We start from the raw sequence: 22,106 nt of genomic DNA on the forward strand, positions 1-22,106 counted from the left end.
GTTTTTACTACTTCTATCTCAGTCATGGAGCTATTTTTGCATGCTATGTTTATTAAATTATGTCATTAATTTGAACCCTGATACCCTGCCAAATTTTCTAATGAGTTACCATAGCTTGTTGAATCTCAATCAAGCTGTCTGTGAACAGCAATGATTTTAATTTTCCATTTCCAATTTGAATTCCTTTAATATCTTTTTTTCTTATTACCTCTATGGAAAGCTTCCAATACTAGGCTTAATTGCTGTGGTGAAAATCTACATCCTTGTCTAGTTCCATGTCCTGATGTTAAAGTTTAAATATAATGTTATAGACGAAGATTCTATTACTTTGTCGTTACCCAACAAAAACCAAGAAAGTAAGTACATTTTACACAATGCATATTTTTTTTTCAGTTGTTTATTTGATGGTTTCTTTTGATGGTTGAGATGTGCTTGTGTCTCATTTGATTTCCAAATTCCCATGCAGACAAAGTCTCTGATATCTTCTCCCATCAGCAATACTCACTTTTCCAGGTCCAATGATGATGTTTTACCTATATCTTCTCTTTTCCCAGCAACTGAATTTATGTCCTATATTTTACAAACACATGAATGGGAATATAAGAAACTTATTCTCCTCCCTGGCTGAATAATCCATACTGCAGGTGGCACTAAAAGTAGAAACAGCCCTTGTGGAATTGCATCCACCTTCTTGTTTCCACCAGTCCGTCCAACATGGACTACAGGAAGACATCCATTAGCTACAGACTATATTGTTAAGATGCAGTGTTTAGTTAAGAATCTTTACTGCATTACATTTGATTCCTGTGCTATACCTAAAAATAAAATAAGTTTCTTTGTGTCTAAGCCAAAACTGGATTCGTTGGGATGTTGGCAAATCAAATTTATGTCTTTTAGAAAGATGTGATACTTTCGCCAAAATATTGTAATATTTTGTAATTTGTGGGTGATATTTGAATGGAGATTATTCAAAAAAGTATACAGTCATTATTCTTAGACCAATGACATCAATATCCTCCATTACCTAACTTTCAGATTCTGAATTTCCAATCAGCCTTAGAACAGGCTTTCTATAGGAGTTGGCCAATCCAGTATATGACATGCATTGACTATGTGGTCAATGATGTTTTCCAAATTGAGTTAGATGTCAGGAGAGCCTAAGGTATGGGAGAGTTAAAGGGCTGAAAATACATTTAGGTGGGTATCACACAAATACTTTATTATAGAAAATCCTTACAAAGGAATTTGCTGTGATATACTGTCTTTGATTCAATACTTAATTAAAACTCCAAAGTTTTGTGAGTTTCTAACAAGCTTTCCAGATGGGGATTATGGACCTCACACTTACTTGCATGTTTAATTCATCTCCTTTTCTATCACACAACTTAATTCCTCTGATTTTTGAACACTCCTCCACTTATGGAACTATCCACAACTGTTGTACTACACAGAGACCAAAGAAAATGGGCTGACATTGTCCTCACTTATCCATTCTCTTACCCTGTTTATCTGTACACTGGGCCACACCTGAGAGTGAAAGGTTCTACCTTGTAGGAATGATGACCCTTGCAGCTGGGGTTGCTGAAGACAACAGGGCAGGCATGGTAGAGCTCAGGGGACAGACTGCATGGATGAAACACTTGGTAGAAGAAGGACAGGCTTTCTTCCTTAATGATAGTATTACAGTCCAGGGTAACAAGCTGATTGACCAGAGAGATGTTTTCTTTGGGCCCAGACTACAGGCAGCTGTTCTCCAGGGTTGAAATGTCTTCTCAACTGTAGGTTCATCCCCAAATCTGGAGGTTTGGTGTCTCTGTACCAGTAAAATAAGTAAGGAAGTTTTACTCTCTCTCTCTCTCTCTCTCTCTCTCTCTGACACACACACACACACACACACACACACACACACACACACACACACATTTACTTTGCTGTTGTTGCTCTTATATTTTTCCTTACCTACCTAAAGAATGAAGAAATCTTCCTCATATCTACTATGCTAAGGCCCAGACCTGGTCCTGAGCCAGAAGTTTCTGATGGAACTACAGATGAAGGAAGAAGCTTTATCTCTAGAACTCACCACCACAAGAGAGTGGTTTGTGGCCAGCTCTTACCCCTTCAGAAGAAACATGTACAGTATAGACTTCTGAAGGCCCAAAGCTCGGAACTAGACTGCCACATTGCCCCCACACTCATATCCAAGTTGATGTCATCTCTCTGGGGAACTCTCAGAATAGGGCCACTTACCCAGTCCTGGATGCAGATATCACAGAACAGCTGCTCATGCCTAAGGTAGATACAAGAAGAAGTCAGTTTGTTAGCAGTCTCTAAAATGTTTCCCAAGTTCCCAAGATTGCATACCTGGTTAGGAGTAGAGCATGATAAAATGAGTGAAACCAGTCTTGTGGGAACACTGAGGAGCCTGTTAGAGAGGCAGCTGTGGAGATTGTCATGGAACATTGTTTGACTAATGCTGGTTGTTTAGCAATTGGGCAAATGCTTGTGTCTCAAGGTAATTCCAAGTACAACATACGCTTGATTTCTAGCTTATTATTATGTGAGTGTTTTTATTGTTTTAAAAATGGGTAGAATGAGACTTTTTCATTTCACCCTGAATTCTCTCTCCTATCCTTTGTCTTCACTTTCAAGAAGCAGAAAAATAACAATAGCAGTGAAGCTCTAAATTAATATATTTACAGTCTGGGTGATAAAATGGATACTTAGGACTCTATAGCTACCTGCTTTAAATACAGAATAATAGAGCCTTAGATGCCAGAGTCAGACCAACTGAATAAGAATCTTCTTTTTTAACAAGGGACCTAGGGCCCACTGCAGTAACCTAGTAAATAACATCCTCCCTTTGCACACACCGGGAGCCCTTATGGGTGCCAGTTCTAATTCCAGCAGTCCCATTGCCCATCCAGATGCCTGCTCATCTGGGATGGGAAAGCAGTCAAGGACAGCCCAAAGCCTCGCGACCCTGCACCCGCATGGGAGACCCAAAAAGAAGCTCCTGGCTCCTGGCTTTGGATCAGCTCAGCTCTGATATATATATATGTTTGAAAACCATTAATTTGCTAGTTCTTTTTGGGGTAAGTGGAAGAAGGAGCTCAAAATATAACTTGCAGTAACTCCAGAATTCTGAGTCTTTTCGCATTTCCTTGAGCCATTAGAACTTGCATTGGATAATTTGAGAAATATAATATAATGGTGATTCTGAATAATCACTATGCTCTGATGTGCCTATTGTTCCACCTCTGTGCCACCCCCGTAACTCTAACACTAGAGTTGGGAAGCTGCTCCTCTGTTTCATCTACCCCAAGAACCATATCTGATTAATAGGCGAGAATACCCTTATGCCCTAAATATACATTCCAAGGGAAAAAAATGATTCAGTTGCTACAGACTCCAGGTTCATTCATTGGAATTAATCCATAAAGTGATGGTATTTGGAAATTGGGAGGTGATTATGCACTAAAGCAAGGGCCACATAAGATTACTGTTCTCACAAAAAAAACCAGAGAATTCTTTTGTTTCTGGGACATTACAAAAACAGTTGTCTGCGAACTTATGATGGCACATTGATCCTGACCTTCCCAGCTTCCAGAAATAGTACATACAAAATTTATGTTGTTTATAAGCCACCTATATGGTATTCTTTTGTAACAGACTGAACAGGGCTAGGATATCAGATAATTGGATCAGACAGAAATGAGATTATCAGGCTTTAAACAAAGCTCAAAGGAAGGAAGTGAAATCAAAAAGAGGACCTGAAACTTCATTGTAGGTCAAAATAGAAAATCCTAAAATACGAGTTTGAGTTGAATTCCCAAACTCCCACTCCTTATGTCCTTACCCAAACCTTGGAATACTGTTTCATTTTTTACCTCGAACCCGAGCATCTTTCTGCAGCTGAAAAAAAGTAATTCAGAGAATCAAAAACCAAGCAGGCTGGTCTTTTCTGTAAATGTACCATCCCTAGACATTCTAACATGTGGAGGTATCTACTTGGAGCATATAGGCTTCTTGGAAACTAAACTATTTAAATATCTGTAAAGAATATCAATTGTGTTCATAGCCTTGATATCAAAGCAGTTAAGATACTGTAATGCATGAAACATACCTTCAATTAATATTTGTTGAATAATGAATAAATATGCATAAGCTTTTATTTCTTTAGTGGTGGGAGACACATACCTATTTAGATCTCTAATTGCTCATTCAACAACTTCACTTCTTTTATTTATGTTATGACTTTTCTGGCCCATTTCAGTCTCCTCAGTGTTTAATGTAGTTGCGAACGATTATTTCTTAGTTACATTAGAGACAATAACTGCTAATTTTACACACTTCAGTCCTCTTCAGCTTAATGGGCCAACACAGTATTTTTCTTTTCTGCATGGGAATGCCCCAATATTGGGTCTCATATTTTACCTGAAACAAATTATGTGCTAATTTTTCCTTTCCTTTTGTCTATATCCTGGCTTAATTCTTATCCATGTTACTGCACAAGCCTGGATGATCGGTGAGGGCAAAGGCTGGATCTGACTGACTGTATGAGAAACACAGTAGAGTTTCAGCAGTGGAGTATCAGGTGGGCATCATACGTAGACTGCATGAGGATGAAGGTAAAAAACAAAAGTCCCACTTATCAGCAACCTTCCTTCTCCTACAAGTCTCAAGACCTACTTGTAGGATATTATGGCTTCAGGAGACCAACATGCACCTTGAGGCACTTTGATCTCAGAGTCAAAAATAGCATGGAAATATTGAGTTTCCTGGCCTGGCACAGTAACCAGTCTTGCCTTGTATGTGCCAGGATCCTATATGGGTGCCATTTCTGATCCTGACAGTCCCAGTTCCCATCCAGCTCTCTGTTTGTGGCCTGGAAAAGCAGCAGAGGGTGACCCAAAACCTTGGTACCCTGCACCTGCATGGGAGACCTGGAAGAAGTTCCTGGTTCCTGGTTTCAGATCAACGCAGCTTTGACCTTTGTGACCAGTTGGGGAGTAAACCAGCGGATAGATCTTCCTCTCTGTCTCTCCTCCTCTCTGTATATCCAGCTTTCCAATAAAAACAGTAAATCTTTTAAAAATATATTAAGCTTCCAGTGTTTCCAGGAAGATAGATGAAGGTGAGATCTGCAGTGTTGCTCATGGAAGAAAGTCCCAAAGGAACAGTACACAATGGCATGACACTTTGGTCATTGAAAGAGACTCAATCCTAAGGCCCAAAGTGGTCTATACAGTGAAATAGCACAAGTTTATCTTCAGTGCCTATCAATTCTTTGGACACTGATCCTCTCCAAGGAGGAAGGCATGGCTACTGTTTTTAAAACCCCAGGAATCTCAAAATACATTTAGAATCTAATCTAATGTTATTATGTCTTTATTTAGAAAAAAAAGTTAAGGAATCTGTATGGAAGCTTTCTGTTCTCCATACTTTTATAATATTTTCAACTGTCCTATATCATCCTCTAATTTTTATAGCTTATAAAAGAGTGTCTGGACAAATATTAGTGTAGGTGAGAACTTCTGTTTTCCACTGTAACTGAGTTAAAAGAGTAAAATTTGATGCTAGTTGTTGCATGCACTGAGACATATCAGCACCTTGAGCAATCTGAGACAACTCAGCACCTGTGACAAGCAAGTACCACAGTGCAGAATTGCCTGTCTTGCTTACTCATTAACAAAGACACAAAGATCTGCATGGAGGAAGACCAAAGCAAGAGGACTAATCACATTACCTAAGAAGTTTACTTTTGGTCTCCAAGTTTACTCCCCCACAGTTAATAGACATTCACCTCATAAGTACATTGCCATGCCATTTATCCCCTCAGCATAGTTACTTATCAGGATTTCATGGAACTATATAGCTCATTTTTGCTGATAAAAATTCTTCTAGGTACAATTTTCTTTTTATATTATCACATTTCCTCAAATTAATTGTTAAGCAACTTCTTGCCTTAGGTACAAGTCCACACTACTCGTGAAAGCGAACTCACTATATAAATAAATGAAGTTGAAATTTTGATTGAAGTCAACATCTCAGTATGGCACAAAAAATGCAATTAAAGGCAGGTGATAAGGCCTGCAAATTTGCAAATGTAAAAACATAATCTTACCTCATGCTGTATATCCTTAAAAGCTGTCAGCACCTGACAGAAGATCAAAATATAGAAAAATTAATATCACAGCCTATGGCTTTGTTACAAGGAAACTTTTATAGCAGTTAGCTATATATACTTCATGCCATTAAGTTGACAAATGTGAAAGCCAAGAGAATGTATATTTCTAGTTCTTAACAACTTCATTTTGGCCCTGGCATGGTGACCTGGAGGCTAAAGTACTTGCCTTGAAGCACTGGAATCGCATATGGCACTGGTTCTAATCCCGGCAGTCCCACTTCCCTCCCAGCTCCCTGCTTGTGGACTGGGAAAGCAGTTGAGGATGGCCCAAAGCTTTGGGACACTGCAACCACATGGGAGACCTGGAAGAGCTCCTGGCTCCTGGCTTTGGATCAGCACAACTCCGACCATTGCAGTCACTTGCTATCCCTTCATTTAATAAATGGTTGAAACAAATATACCACAGGTGAGTGAGTTAGTCAGGAGACTGGCATAATGAAATCCACTATTACATTTCACATATATTTAGCAGGGTTTTTTTTTGTCCCAAAGCTAAGCATGGATAGTAAAGTCAACATGAATATATTTGCATGTTATTGTATGATGCAGGCCAATACCATATATATATATATGTGTGTGTGTGTATAACAAGTTTCAGCTAATACAGAAATGTTATATATAAGATTTTATGTAACATAACCTATCATATCACATCATATACTTTAAATATAATACTTCATATTATATTTTATATGTTACCTGAAGCATATAAATTTGGGGAAAGTATAAAATAACCTTGGAAAATTTCTGAGAGTTTATTATAAAACTCAACATACACCTGTCCTATCATCCAAACATGGATGGATCCAATTTCTGAGGTTTGTCTCATTTGTGGGAAAGTCAATGATAGTATTGGTGTTGAGAGGTCTGTGCACCTGCATCTGCATCTTGGTATCTAATGACAAAGCTTAAAAAGTGAGAAAAAGAGGACATATTTAAACAGACAGAAAAACCATTAGCCAGGGTGAAGCAGAAAAGGCACATTCCAGGAAATAGGAGAGGGCAGACTGTTGGCAGAAGGGCACCTAGAGACTAATGGACACAGGAAAGCAACAGAGACAATCGTGTGGTGTTGCAGTGACCAGAAACCACAGCGACATTCAGTCAGCAGTGATCTGAACTGCACTGGAAGCCAGGACTCCACCAGCAACAAGTGGGGAATGGGCGTTCTCTGAGAACTCAGGAGGTGAACCCAGGGAAAGAACTCTTCATCCTCCTGGTTTGTTTGATTTGACCAGAAGCAGAGATTCAGTGTCAGGTGCTAAATAAGCAGTGTGAAAACAGGGTGGATTTCACAGTCCAAATCCCCAGTTCAGCCAAATCAGGTGCCATCCTGTGTACTGAGTAAAGGCTATGGACGTGACTACACATGCTCTAAGCTGAAAGCAAACTCATTTCTGGCTCAGTGAATTGCAACCATGTAGCATCCTACATGGTCTGAGTAGTCCACGGACCTGATGGAGAACAGATCAAGAACTCCATGAATGGTGCATCAGGTGTCCTTTTGTACAGTTGGCAAAAGTTTTAAGACTGCAGGAACAACAGTGAGCTGTCCATGCACTGAGTTGGAAGAGAACTCACTGAGCTTAGTGCATTGCACTTGTCTCACATCAAAAAGAACACTGGGCATTGGGCACGCAAAGCCGAACTCTGCTTCATCAGTCAATGGATGCAGCCCACCCCCTGGCTGCTTTTTAAGCACCCAGCACCATCTTTATTCCGTGGGTGGAATAAAGCTATGGGGAGTTGGGGTGATGAAACATTGCCTAGGGATATCTATGGATACAGACACCCTATATGAAAGTGAGGAATTAATCCTGAAAGACACTCAACAACAGGGCCACTGTACTGACTGGTAAGTGAGGGGACAGATCTGGTGGTACGGAGGGGAGAGATTGGAAGATCTGTATGGGTCAGACTGATTCATCAGCCCAAATGGGAGTCCTGAGATGAGCTTGTTAGCACATAGCGTCACTGACCACCACAAGCCATAACCCATGACATCTATGGCTGGCAGCCTGTCTAGCAGAGCTAGATCCATGTACTTGATTGAGTGCTGGAACAGTGGACATGACACATCAGGCAAGGCCATGACACTAACCAGTATATGAGAGAGCCAGAGCAAGGTGGGAGGGAGGGGTGGGGGGAATCCCAGTGCCTATAAAACTGTATCACATAATACAATGTTAATAACAATAAAAAAATTCAGTGGAAATCCTTAAGAATGGAGAAGCAGAACAAACAATCTTAAAATTGGAAGGTATTTTCTTGTCACCAGCAGGAAGCAAACAAAAAGTTGGAAGCAGAACTGGGTCAAGCTGAAAAAGGTATTCAGGAATTAAGAGACACTATTAAAAGGCCAAATATAAGAGTAATGGGCACAGAAAGAGAAGCTGGACTTAAAATGTATTCAATGAAATAATAAAAGAAAATTTCTCCCATCTGAATGAATTGGGAAACAACATCCAGGAGAGGCATAAAACTCCCAACAAGATTGACCAAAAGCGATCTTGACCACAACACATGATAATCAAGCTCTCATCAATCAAACATTAGGAAAAAAAAAAGCCATAAATTTGCTCTTGAGAGAAATCTATTGGTCTATAGAGGAATGGTAATGAATTTCACAGCTGATCTCTCACAAAAAACTCTGCAGTCCAGAAGAGAATGGAGCAAAATATTCCAGATTCTAAAAGCAAAAAATTGGCAGCCCAGATTAACGTACTGATCAAAACTTCCCCTCACCTTTGAAAGTGAAATAAAATCCTTCCACAGTAAAGAAAAGTTAAAATAATATGCCTCTTCCAAAACCTACTCTACAAATGACACCTAAAGATATTCTCCTGACACAGAAGAGGAATAGCATCCATCAAAACCAAAGGCAAATGTGAAGAACATCCCAGTAAATAACAACAGAAGACTAAATCAATAAATAGCTCATTGCCAAATGATCGGAACAAATTGAAACCTATTTATATTTACCCTGAACGTAAATGGTTAAACTCATTAATCAAAGGTCAGAGATTAGTACACTGGATTAAAATACAAGACCCATCCATTTGTTGCCTACAGGAAACATCATACCAACAAAGACCACCAGAAACTATATCTCATGGATTTTGATGGCTTGTTTTTAGTTTCATTTCTTCAAAACATGTTTTTCTCATTAAATTCTTCGATGACTTATAGATCATACAGCAACATTGTTTTCTTTGAGTAGGCTCTTGATTTCCTTTTTCATTTTTTCAGTGACACATTGGTCATTCAGTAACATGCTGTTTAACTTCATGGTGTTGTTCTTTTTTAAGTTTTCTTCCTGTAGTTGATTTTGTTTTGTGGTTTTCCATTTAAGGGGATGCATAGTAACTGTAATGGAGACTGTCATATCCAGTGGTATGTTGGTTAAATGCCTGACATTTCAAATTTCTGGTTTTCTTGCTGTTGATTTTTTAAAATTTCATTTTATTTATTTTTTTTATTACATTGCATTATGTGACACAGTTTATTAGGCACTGGGATTCCCCCTCCCCCCATGGTGGATTCCTCCACCTTGCTACATTGCCACAGTTCAAGTTCAGTGGAGGTCCTTTCATTGCAAACGTATACCAAGCATAGAGTCCAGCATCTTATTTTCCAGATAATTCAACGGCTTCTTGTGGAGCTGTTGATTTTTTTTTATGTGGCTTTTCACTTGTGGGGATTTATAGTGATTGTGTAGTGGATACAAACATATCCAGATGTGAGGATATAGTGCAGTGTGCATCTCTGCTTCTGGATTGGGCATGGACTCCCAGTGAAATTTTTGTGTCTTGACAATGGGATGTTAGACTGCCCACAAGAATGGACATATGACTGTTTGTTAGAAATGAGGCTGTTGCAATTATATGAGAGAACACAGTGGTGGGGAGATAAGGGTGGGAGAAGGCAAACCCCGGGGCCTATGGAAATGTATCATAAAATAATAATAAGAAGAAAAACAAAATAAAAGAGAAAAGTTTCACAAGTGAAAAAAGTGGGTAAAAAACAGAAAAATCTCGTAAAATAAAGGGTAGATACTTATGTAAATGTAGTGCATTTATGTTCTGTGTCATTACAAGTCAAAAATGAAAAAAAATGAGTTAATAAATGAAGGTATTAAGTAAACTACAGTCAATGTGTTATTGATGAAAGTAATTTAAAAATAAACACTAAGGAAGGTGTAACATAGCACAGAAACTTAATATTACATTGTTTCACCACTCATTCATTGCATCAGAGCAATTTCCAGCTCTGAAAGCTTGTTTTGTGATAACTGATCTGAACTCCTGTGTCATTTCTATCTCTTAAATTTTATTTGGAGTGTACTGTTTCCAAGTTTACCTAGCTTCAGATACACAAATACTTATCACTGTGTTACACTTCCCTGACATACTCAGTATAGTAATGTTCTTTATGTTTGTGGGTTAGCAGCGATCAGCTACAACTTTTAACCGAGCTGTGCAATAGTCTCTGCCATTTGTATTTGGGTAAGTGTATTTTTGAAATCCATAAAATGATGAAATTGTCTTATGAGGCATTTCTTACAACCTATCCCTGCACTACACAATGCACTAGCATGAAGTGGAGATCAGCAAAAGAGGTTCTTGGAAACTACATCAATAAAAGAAAATTGTTGGTCTAATAAGGTCTTTCTATGCTTTCTTATGTATGAAAAACTAATGTTGTATGAGTTCAAAAGTGACCGATTAAAACCCACACAGCAGCCTAGTGACTAAAGAACTCATCTTGATCCCGCCGGGAACTCATATTGGTGCTGGTTCTAACCATGCTGGTCCCTCTTCCCATCCAGCTCCCTGCTTGTGGCCAGGAAAAGCAGTTAAGGACAGCCCAAAGCCTTGGGACCCTGCACCCATGCAAGAGACCTGGAAGCAGCTCCAGGCCCCTCTCTTCCGACTGACTCAGCTCCAACCATTGTGGAGTCTCTTGGAGAATAAATCAACAGATGCAAGTTCTTCCTCTCTGTCTCTCTTCTTCTCTGTATCTCTGACTTCACAATAAATATAAATAGACCTTTCTTAAAAAGTGATCAATTATTTTTTGTCTTCTGATCCAGGTGTCTAAATGCACAGTACATGCCAATAGCATATCATGATTGAGATGTTAAAGTAGCTAATATTTGTGGGAAATGTCAAATAAATGTCTACATTCCATGAAATTTCATAGTTTTCTGTGTCTATTTTATGGGCATAATTAGCCTCTTCCTGCAAATGCCATTCAAATACGTAAAGTGAAACCTGACATTTTCATGTTTGACAATTATCTTTCTGTGCACTTTTCTACAAATAAGAATTTTTGGATCACCAGCCATCCATTTCCAAGTATATAATTGTAAAATTGTACAGATTTGAAAAACAGATATAAAATATGTGAATGAACTGGTAATTAGGCTTGCATATTTGACTATCTTTAAAACTTTTTCCTTAAAAGCAGTAGAATCTTCACAGGAATAATTTGACCTATTCCTCTTAAATGGGCAAGTTCTATATCTGTGACAACTTCCAATGCAAAGAACAAGAGCCTTTAGCAGAGGACTGCTTTGATATCATCAAGCCTTAGAGGGCAGGTGAAGATAACAGACATTAGACAGAAGGGAAAGTAACAGATGATATCTACACATCTAGATACAAAAATTATGTATTGATATTTTTACAAGTCAGATGTGTTTTTTCTAAACAAATCTATAAACTCAAGGTAATTCTAACAAAAATGAGAATAGTCTCATGACACCTAACAACTGATTCTAAAATCCACACAACCAAGAATATAGAAACTAGTTTTGAGAACAGTAACAAAGGACCCTGTAACATATTTTATATTATGGATAGAGGAATAACTGAATATATCATGGAGTTCTCAGCCAAAGGTGACTTTAAGTAATTTCTATTATGTAGAGACACTTTTGTTATCAAAATTGGGGATTAAAAAAAGCTTTTTATTGTGATTTAGTGAATAGAGATCAGAGGCATCTCTAACTTTCTAAGCATTCTACAGTGTGAATCACACCTTCACACCTTCCACACACACACACACACACACACACACACACACACACACCAATTATCCAGCTCAAAATATCAGTACAACTGAAGTTTCTGAACTCCTGTACAATGTTTACAAATATATTCATACATATATTGGAAATAGGTATATGAACGAAGTGGAATTACAAACTATCAAGGAAAACATATCATTCACAAAAAATTGAGAAAATTGTCTTTGTAAAAAATTGTGTTCAAAACTCAATCACACACTTTAGATTTATATTACAACAAAAAGTTTGATACTTTACTGAGAAAGAAGTTCAACAAATAAAAGGTAAAAAGACCTTAGTTTAATAGTCATAAAGATAATGGGTATAAGTCATGATTAACTTAAAAATGACAATTTCTCTCACATGCAGAAAATTATAAAGTAATCACAGATTGTTACACTATAGTAGTATAACATTCTTAACCATGGCTTGACAAAGATATAATAAATATTTTATACCAGAAAGTTAAAACAGGGAGAAGGAAGTAGGAAGGAATGGAGAGAGGAAAAGAGAGATAGACTATAATAACATTACATTCTTAGAACTGTATCTATAAAGAACAACAACCAAAAAAAACCTGTATCTATAATTCAAACTGAATCTGTTTGAAATGCCAATTAAAATCAAATTAAAAAGTATGCCTCAAAACAAAATGAGCTATTTGGAAAACTTAAGATCACATTATTAACCAAATTATAGTTAGATAAAAATAAGTTGCCACTGTAAACAACTATCAGAAGAAATTATTAAATATTAGGATACTACACTTGATCTTTTTTTTTTACAAAAATGTAAAACAAGGAAAAGCTATGATACAATAAACCTTTATTAATCTTTAAAATCTTTATTAATATATTTCCCACCTACATAATAAAAGGGTAACATCAATATTATGTGTACATATATAGTGTACACACATGTATATATATATTTATGTACACAGAGGCAAACATACATATGAATGATTAATAAAGTAGAAATACATTTTAAATGTATAGGAAGTGAAGAAGTAAGTCACAGAAGAGAAACACTTGTTGACTAATAGACATAAGAATTTTTGATCCACCTATATAATTGTCTGGTAAAAATAATAATGTACAAATGTTAACCCACTGGGCCATTAATAAACCAAATTTATAAAATGAAATTGTAAATTGGCACAAGTGTGCAGACATACATACACACATCTTTTTCTTAGTTTAATACTGAAAGTTATCATGTTGCCCACCATATCGGAGCAACAAATAAAATGCACACAGACAAGATGGAATTAAATATGACACCACATAAAAATAATCTGTGTACTAATATATATTCCAATGGTATGATTTCAATGCATTCCTTCAAAGGATTATGTTGGAAATTTTTCCTCAGGGCAACACTGTTGGCAAGCAGGGGGGAATTAAAGATGAGTTTAATAAAAAAAACCTCCACCCTAGGAATGGCTTATTACTGTTGTTTCAGTAGCAGATTTGTTATCTTGGGAGCGGATTAAACAAAAGGTTGAGTTTGGTCCCTTTTTGCTTTTTGTCTGTAATCACCTTGCTTTACTTTTATGGATGAATTAGCTAAAAGGATCTTGTCAGATTTCAGCTACCAAAACTGTGAGTACATGAATCTGTTAGGCATGGCCTCCACAGTACAAAAATGCTCAAAACATTCATATTTTGCCTCATAAAAAGCATTCTGTGAATAAAAACTAGATCTGTAACAGTTCATGTGTCATTTAAAAAGGACACAAATGATATACATTTTAATAATATATATTTCTTATGTATATGTATATGTATATTAGTCACTAACATAATTCATACATATTAACTTCAAAGGAGATCATATAAAAATTAATATATTGTCTGCATTCAAGGAGCAAGTATGTCATTCACGCATCTCACCTGTGTCTTTATATTTTCAGTAACATTTTAAAATCAAATAGATTATATTTGCTGTCTTCAGGAGCTGGTAGCCAGTCATTAGTTCACTTCAGGTTATTTACTGATTTTGATTGAGTTCTTGCATGCATCAGTTTTAAGCTGGCTGATGGTGGCCTTGGTTGGGGCCCTGGGCTCCCTTCCTGGTGTGTTGTCTTTTCTTTTCTTTTCTTTTCTTTTCTTTTCTTTTCTTTTCTTTTCTTTTCTTTTCTTTTCTTTTCTTTTCTTTTCTTTTCTTTTCTTTTCTCTTCTCTTCTTTTCTCATCTTTTCTTAATCAAGGCTTCTGAGTTAGGCCTTCCTGTGCAAAAGCTTCTAAAGAGATTTTCAAAAAAGCGTGTTTGAAAGATACATGTTTTCTCTGATTTGGGTAGTCAACAGAATACAAAACTCACAGCAATGAAATAGATATCTTGTGATTTGCTGTTGATTTCAGCTTTTATTCATACTTCTGTGTTACTATGGTCTTTCTACTTTTTACTTGTCAAATATGCTTTGAAACGGTGTCTTACAAGCAGGTACTCAATGCATATTGAGAATTATTAATGGGAACAAAAAAATACTTTTTCCATGTTTCCATGTCTCAGCATTGCTTGTTCCAAGAAAATATTTGACTATACCAGAATTATTTCTTTCATTATCATATGGCTAAAGCATACTCCCCAAAAAGCATGTAGTTGAAATATAATCCCCAATGCAGCAGTGTTAATAAATAGGCCATTGAAAGGTGATTAGGCCATGAGATTTCTTCCAATATAAATGCATTAATGCGGATTACAAAAAGACTTCAGATATAAAACTCTAAATCACATTCTTTTCACTTTTTTCTTGCCCCTCCATTTTGTTCTGTTGGAGGATGCAGCAGAAAAGCCTTGGTCCCCGTTTGCTTTAGGATTTTTCTGCCTTCAGAAACATGAGCCAAATAAATTTCTGCTCATTGTAAGTTGCACAGCCTCTAATGTGCAGTGTATCCTGTAGCAGTGGCATAAATGGACTATACTTCCCTACTTAATTGTAAGAAGCAATATCTTTTAAAAGCCTGGCTTATGGCAACAATGTCTATATGACTTCAACAAAGTGTACAGAATAGCTTCAAGCAAGAGAGTGTTGGAGTGGGGCGCTGAGATGCACAGGAATGAGGATTTCTGAGCATTTACACTTGATTTGAGGGATTATCGTAGTACTTTATCACCAATCAGAAAACTGCTCGAGGGAAAAGAGAAACATTTGCTTCATCAGTACTGTTTGTCTTCTCCCACTTTTCACTGTGCTGTCAAAAATGACTCATCCTTACTCACCTGGCCCCACAGAGTTTCAGTGATTGATGGCTGCTTCTCCTGTAGGAATAAGAATGAAATATTGGGAGTATTACTCCAACTCTATGAGAATCTGAATTGACACATGAAACTTTTGGAATAATACATAGATTTTAGAATTGAGATGGATACCTGAAGTCATCTCATTTTTCATAAGACCCTGATTGTTCTCCAGACGTATCCTATTCCTCTCCTGTTCTAGTGATATGTGAAAATTGTCCTGTATGTTTACTCACCATCTCCATGCCCATATAACCTGACTGGAGTCATCTGATGTAGTAGTGGCATTGGAATTACTAGTTCTTCTTGGTAGATAATGACCCACTAGCTGATAAGAATGTCTGAACTACAAAGCCCAAGATCTCAAGATATAATCATTTTGTGGAAAAGGTTTGCAACCTTCTTGCCACAGCATCTTTTTCTCCCCTTCTTCTAAGAAGCAGAAAACCCCAAAGGAACCAGTGCATTTGAATATTTTACTTACCGGTGGTCTCATTGTCACTTCCTCAGAAGTGCTGAAAAGAAATGATGACATAAAGCTAATGAGGAGCATGGCAGATCATGCAAAGCTTTCTCCCGACTCTGCCCAACAATTCCTAGCATGAATTTACCAAACATTCTAGAATTCTAACTATAATGCTAGCTCTCACACCAGGTTTTGTGCCCTCATCTCTAAAACACAGAACAGTATAAGTGAAGACAGCAAATGACAGCAGTCATCACTGCCACTAAACCTGACTGCCTGCTCTGCCTCCTTCACCCCACCTAACCTGGAACTTTCTAGATCCATCTGTAGGCATAACATTGAAATAATACACTACTTACTTTTTTGTCCTCCCAAAAATATGTTCTACCTTTTCATGAGTTCTGATGTGGTGGATATGGGGATAGAAAGCTGAGGACGAAGCTGTAAGATTTTGTTTCTTATTGCCACTACAACTGTGAATCTGGTTATTCATAAATACTGAGAGGGGATGGATATAGAGAGGGACAAACAGGCAACTGGCAGGAATGAGAAAGATGAAAATGGGTGAAATTAAAAAAAAAGAGAATCTGATATACAATGTTAGTACACTGAGCAAACTCAATCTAAACTTGCATAGGGATTCTAGGCCAACGTGAGACATGGATAGCAAGCTGTATGACAGAAGGGTTGGCCATTACCTCTTAGCATTGCTTCAGGGGCCCTGAGTTTGGACTCTCAGAAGTGATTGTGGAAAAGTGAGAAAAGCAAGGGAGGGAAAGATGTTTTTGACTCAAAGATCTCTTACCTGGGTTTCCTGCTTAATACAGTTATTTCTATAAGAGAAGCAGTAGGTATTTTCAGATAAGGGTATGAAGGCAAGTAACCAAAGGTTATCTGGGGACACAGATGAAAACAAAAGAAGTCTAAGAGAACTTTGAGCTGAACAGGTCTCCAGTTAAGAGTTGCCTTTTTAAAAGAATATTATACTTATTTTTATTGGAAAGCCAAATATATAGAGAGGAGGAGAGACAAAGATCTTCTGTCTTCTGAGTCACTCCCCAAGTGACCTCAACAGCCAGAGCTGAACTGATCCGAAGCCAGGAGCCAGAAACTTTTGGGTTTCCCATGCAAGTGCAGGGTCCCAAGGCTTTAGGTGATCCTTTTGAATTACCAGGACAAGGGTAGGGAGCTAAATGGGAAGTGGAGCTGCTGGGACAAGAACCAGAGCCCATGTGGATTTCAGCATTGCATGGCAAGAACTTTAGCCATTAGGTTACCGCGCTGGGTCCAAGAGTTGCCCTTTTATGGACATCAAGCTAGGATTAGCAAATAACAGGGTAAAAACCTCTTTGAGCATCGTTATACCAAATGGCTCAAGACATTTAGAAATGGTTATTTATCCATGGAAATGCAAATTTCCATTTTACTTGAATCGATGCCATGACTTCTTATCCTACAAATTCTTTAGCTTTTAAGATTATTTTCCTTAAGGGTTATACTTACATGTTCCAGGGAGTGGAGAGTGAAGATAAAACAATTTTACCTTAGGTTTTCTCCGAATTTGAATTTTTATTTAAATATTTTAAATAGAAGTGATGCATGATTTGCACACTGAGTAAAGAACAGTGGCATAGATGATGATGATGATGATAATGATTGTGTGTGTGAGAGAGAGAGGGAGAGAGAGAGAGAGAGAGAGAAAGAGAGAGCTGGCTTCCAACAAAATTTGAAGCAGTTGAAATTGGGGCAGAAGATTGAGCCTCCTTGCACCAGGAAGCTCAGCGGTATTTTCATGTATGTGTCTTATCCTAAGGTGGTCCTGTATGGGAGACGTGCGTGTCACTCTGCAACAAACCAAGACTCTAACATACTGCATAATAGTTGTTTAAAACCTTGGATCCTGACTCATGTCTATTTAACCCCATTTTACAGCATGATTTCTTTGAAACAGAGTAGATGGCTGTATCCTACATGTTATATAGGTGGTTTACTGGAAGCCCAATTACATTAGAATAGGAAGAATTTGGAATTCATATGAAGAGAAGTTATTTGAATTCTGTGCTGTATCTTTCTATGAATCTATTATCACCTATAGAAAAAGATAAATTTATCTCAGTGGTTTGGGGGAGGATTGCATGACAACCTCCATAGCTTTTAAATTCCTTTCAAACATTATTGAAATGTTATTTTATATTGTCTGTCCTACTTCATAGGAAAACCATCCAGTCACCAGCAAAGAATTTAGGGCTCTAGCATAGGTGATGTAGGTAGATCATAGAAGACTCTGAGACTCCACGTTCTATCCAGGGTTTTCACCTCAGAATCCTATAGCTGTCAAGTACCCCACTTTCTCTGAGTTTCATCCTTTAGAGGCTCACTGATTCTTGCCAACCTGAATTCTAGTTTTCCATTTTGATTACTTAATAAGATTGAGAGTGCAAAAACCTAGAAGACATTTTAAGGGTCTTTTCTAAAGTTCCTTTAAACTCTTTTAAAATTTTTGAATTTTATGGTACAATTCTGTAGGGTCTTGGATTTCCCTACCTCCTCCCCAAACTCCAACCCCCTCAACTGATTTTTCCCATATTATTACAAAAATATAGTCCTTCATAAGCAATCAAAATATCTTTACATACTTTACAAAACATCTTTACAAAGTTTTATACCCAAGTTCCATCTACTTTCTGAAGTTTTCTCGACTGATCAGTTTATGAAAAGCATCTTTTTATATGTTGTTATGATTACTATTTCCTGATTTTCACATTCAGCTTTAAGTGCAAATTCCATTGCTATTTTCCATCCTCACTAATGGTTTTGAATGACTGGTCTTGATTCACATTATAGAGGACCGTAAAAATTAGAAAAAATTGACCCTGGAATGAATGGATGTCCTTAGGACAAATGTCCAACTAACATCTAGAGAAATTTCAGTCAATATCTATCTTCTAAATTAAAATGACAAGGACTTTGTTGAAAGAATAGAGAAAGGGAAGGACACATGAGGTTCTCAAGTCAGTCATAGGAAGTGAGCACAGCCGAAAAGAGAGACAGGTGACCCAAATTATTCCCTCACAGAGAATATCCAAACTGTGGACACTTTAGAACCTTCATCACGCCCATTTACCTTTTCTGCTGCTTGGACATCGTTCCTGTCTTTTGTTCTTGATCCTGGCAAGCGTCCTGTTCCATTTTTTCTTGGCCAGAAACCAATGACTTTGGAGTTGAAAATGGAGATAGCTCCAGGAGGGCCTGAGTAGGCATAAATGAATAGAAGTGAGGGTGGTCTGTAATAAGAGTACTCCCAGAAGAAATACTAGGTTAGATTTCTTCTTGTTTCTAGAAACAGCTGATTCTGAATGGGTCAGTGTGTGTGTGTGTGTGTGTGTGTGTGTGTGTGTGTGTGTGTGTGTGTTTAAAGAGGTGAGAAGAATGAGTACTTACATTGACAAAAATCTCCCTGTCTTTTTTTTAGTAGCATCAGAAATTCTATTGAGAAAGATGATGAAAAATAGGGGTACCTAAAGTGAAAAACAAGTGGCTAAGATTGGGAAGCAAGGAGTGTGCCAGAGGCTCCTTAACTTGGTGGTGGACTCCAAGAATAAGGTACCTGCTGAATCCGAGGTTAGCAGAACATCTCTCCACCCTTCCTTACAGCAAGAATCCAGCTAAGGGTAAAACCGCAAGCTAGATATCAGTCAGTACCAGCTTTCAAATACTTTGCAGAGATAGAAGGGAGTCCCACAATTAATACCATGAATGATATTGATGGGGCTGGCATTGTGACACAGAAGATAAATGTACTACTTGTGACTCTAGTTTCTCATATGAGTGCCAGTTCATGTCCCAGCTGCTGCATTTCCAATTCAGCTCCTGGCCGCAGAAGATGGCCCAAGTACTTCAGAGACCCGGATGAAACTTCTGGCTTTTTGCCAGTTATAAAAGTGAACCATGGATAGAAAATATTCTCTCTCTCTCTCTGCCTGATTTTCAGATAAAATAAAATCTTAATAGTCCCTCCACGGAAAATATTTAACCATTTTTCCTCTTCTACCCTTATCCACTTTCCAACTCTAGGCAGGAACCATGCTTGTATGCCCAGAATCTTACCTGGATGGGCTACCCTAATCACAACATTCCCTGCCCTGTCTCCTCTTCAAGATCCATCTCACAACAGTATTCTGTTCCCCATGCTGACCTTGTCCCTTCACTACTCTATGACCTCAGCTATGACCTCACAAAACTAAGATGACTGATTTTTTCTGCATAGCCTCATCCCAGGCTCAATATAGTCCCAGCTACAATAGTAAGACAAAGGCAAATAATGGGACGTTTCTCAAATTTTTTTTCTACTTCATTGGTCTGTACTCATTGCATTAGATTTTCATTGTTTCTAAGACAGCAGCCGTGATATCAGAAAAGTGATCTTACAATAAAAATAAACAAATCTTTTAAAAAATCCTCTGTGGCTTCCGTGAATAAAGATTTTGATATCTGGAGAACTCACCTACCTCAGTCACCTGGCTTGAACTGGTTTAAAGCTTTGGTTGTAGAGTTCCAAGGGCTATGCCAAGACTACCATGGTCCCTTCTGAAACATTTTTAATGGCTTGTTTAAAAGATGAGTGACCAGAAGATTTGAGAATGGTTCCTGCCTTTCTCCCTTTATGAGTAGGGTAAGGAATGTCAGGCCCATAGATTACTTAAGGCCCAAGAAATCATTTTGTGTGGCCTTTCCAAGGTAAGACTTTAAATTCAAGAAATACATAACATGGTAATTTTTTAAGTTTATAATTTCATGTAGTTCATGAATGACATTATTAATACTGAAATGGCCCTTAGCAGAAAAAGATTCCTCATCCTTGCGCTTGCAGACCTTCAGAACCATGCTATGCTTTCTTTTATGTCTGTTTCCACAAGGAAAACGAAGATCCTATGTGCAACTTCGTCCATCTCAGGGATTTTTGTTCTGCTAATGGAATGTTCTATAAACTATATCAACTCAAATTCCTGCTTCTAATTAGCCTGAATATCTCACTATCCAGAATTGATTTCTTAACACCATGCTCCCCTGTAACCTGTTCCTCTCCACCATTTAAAATGATTCAGCATCCATATCGTTTCTCAGGTCATCAGCCTTAGAATCCTCTCCCTTTTTTTCTGTCCTACATCAGAGAGTCCTATTGGCCATACTTTGGAGTATATGCTGTATTTGATCACTTCACACTAATTTTATGCCATGCCTTATTCCTGGCAAAAGTCTCCTAATTAGTACATTCTTTTTTTTTAAGATTTATTTTTTTTTTTATTGGAAAGGCGGATATGCAGAGAGGAGAGACAGAGAGGAAGATCTTCCATCTGATGATTCACTTCCCAAGTGAGCGCAACGGCCGATGCTATGCCGATCCGGGCCAGGAGCCTCTTCCGAAGCCAGGAGCCTCTTCCGGGTCTCCCACGCAGGTGCAGGGTTCCAAAGCTTTGGGCTGTCCTTGACTGCTTTCCCGGGCCACAGGCTGGGAGCTGGATGGGGAGCGGGGCTGCCGGGATTAGAACCAGCGCCCATATGGGATCCCAGGCGTGCACGGCGAGGACCTTAACCACTGCACCACCGCCCTGGGCCCATAGTACATTCTTAATTTCCTTGCATCAAGCAAAGTTGTCAATTTGAAACGCACACAGATCACTTCTTGCCTCAAAATGCTGTGTTTCTTTGCGTAGTGTGTAGGACGGAGTTCCAAGACTTGTCATGTCCAGGACTACCTCTCAGATATAATCTGCTACCTGCTTTATCATTTCAATACTGCTTGTGTTATGTTGATTTCCTTTCCCTCAGTTTTTGAAGCTGATGCTTCTGTTTGCAGCTTTTGCATTTCTGCCCCTTTGTTCAGTTCTGTAACATTCTTCGATTAAATCTTGATCTGTTTCCTCACTTACTTTTGGTCTCTGCTCAAATGACTTCCTCTGAGGGTTCTGGATCTCTCCCCTTAAAGGAACATTTGCCCTCACTTACAAGCCCTTTTACTCCAGTTTACATAGCTTAAAATCATCACTGGATGTTGTTTAATATCACAGTGTAAGCTTTCAGAAGGCTTTTGTCTCAATCGTTTTTATTATGTCTGCAATATCAACAATATCTATCTAT

At 38.0% G+C, this 22,106-nt stretch overlaps 1 protein-coding gene across 2 annotated transcripts; it reads right to left on the bottom strand.

Moving 5' to 3' along the window:
- Positions 1–371: 371 nt before the first annotated feature.
- On the bottom strand, positions 372–20,149 carry CUNH12orf54 (chromosome unknown C12orf54 homolog). Of its 2 annotated transcripts, XM_040987510.1 has the most exons (9): positions 20,076–20,149; positions 19,093–19,217; positions 15,987–16,017; positions 15,485–15,523; positions 6,125–6,157; positions 3,888–3,912; positions 2,248–2,287; positions 1,501–1,813; positions 372–570 (listed from the first exon to the last, which is right to left on the bottom strand). In XM_040987510.1, the coding sequence occupies exons 2-8, from the start codon at positions 19,155–19,157 to the stop codon at positions 1,681–1,683; spliced, it is 366 nt and encodes a 121-aa protein (XP_040843444.1). In that variant the 5' UTR covers positions 19,158–19,217; positions 20,076–20,149; the 3' UTR covers positions 372–570; positions 1,501–1,680. The 2 variants fall into 2 exon arrangements, with proteins under 2 accessions (XP_040843444.1, XP_040843445.1); XM_040987511.1 differs by lacking the exon at positions 6,125–6,157.
- Positions 20,150–22,106: the final 1,957 nt, after the last annotated feature.

Source organism: Ochotona curzoniae, unplaced genomic scaffold (genome assembly GCF_017591425.1).
Source record: "Ochotona curzoniae isolate NIBS_2020 unplaced genomic scaffold, NIBS_Ocur_1.0 contig_4714, whole genome shotgun sequence".
NCBI lineage: Eukaryota > Metazoa > Chordata > Mammalia > Lagomorpha > Ochotonidae > Ochotona > Ochotona curzoniae.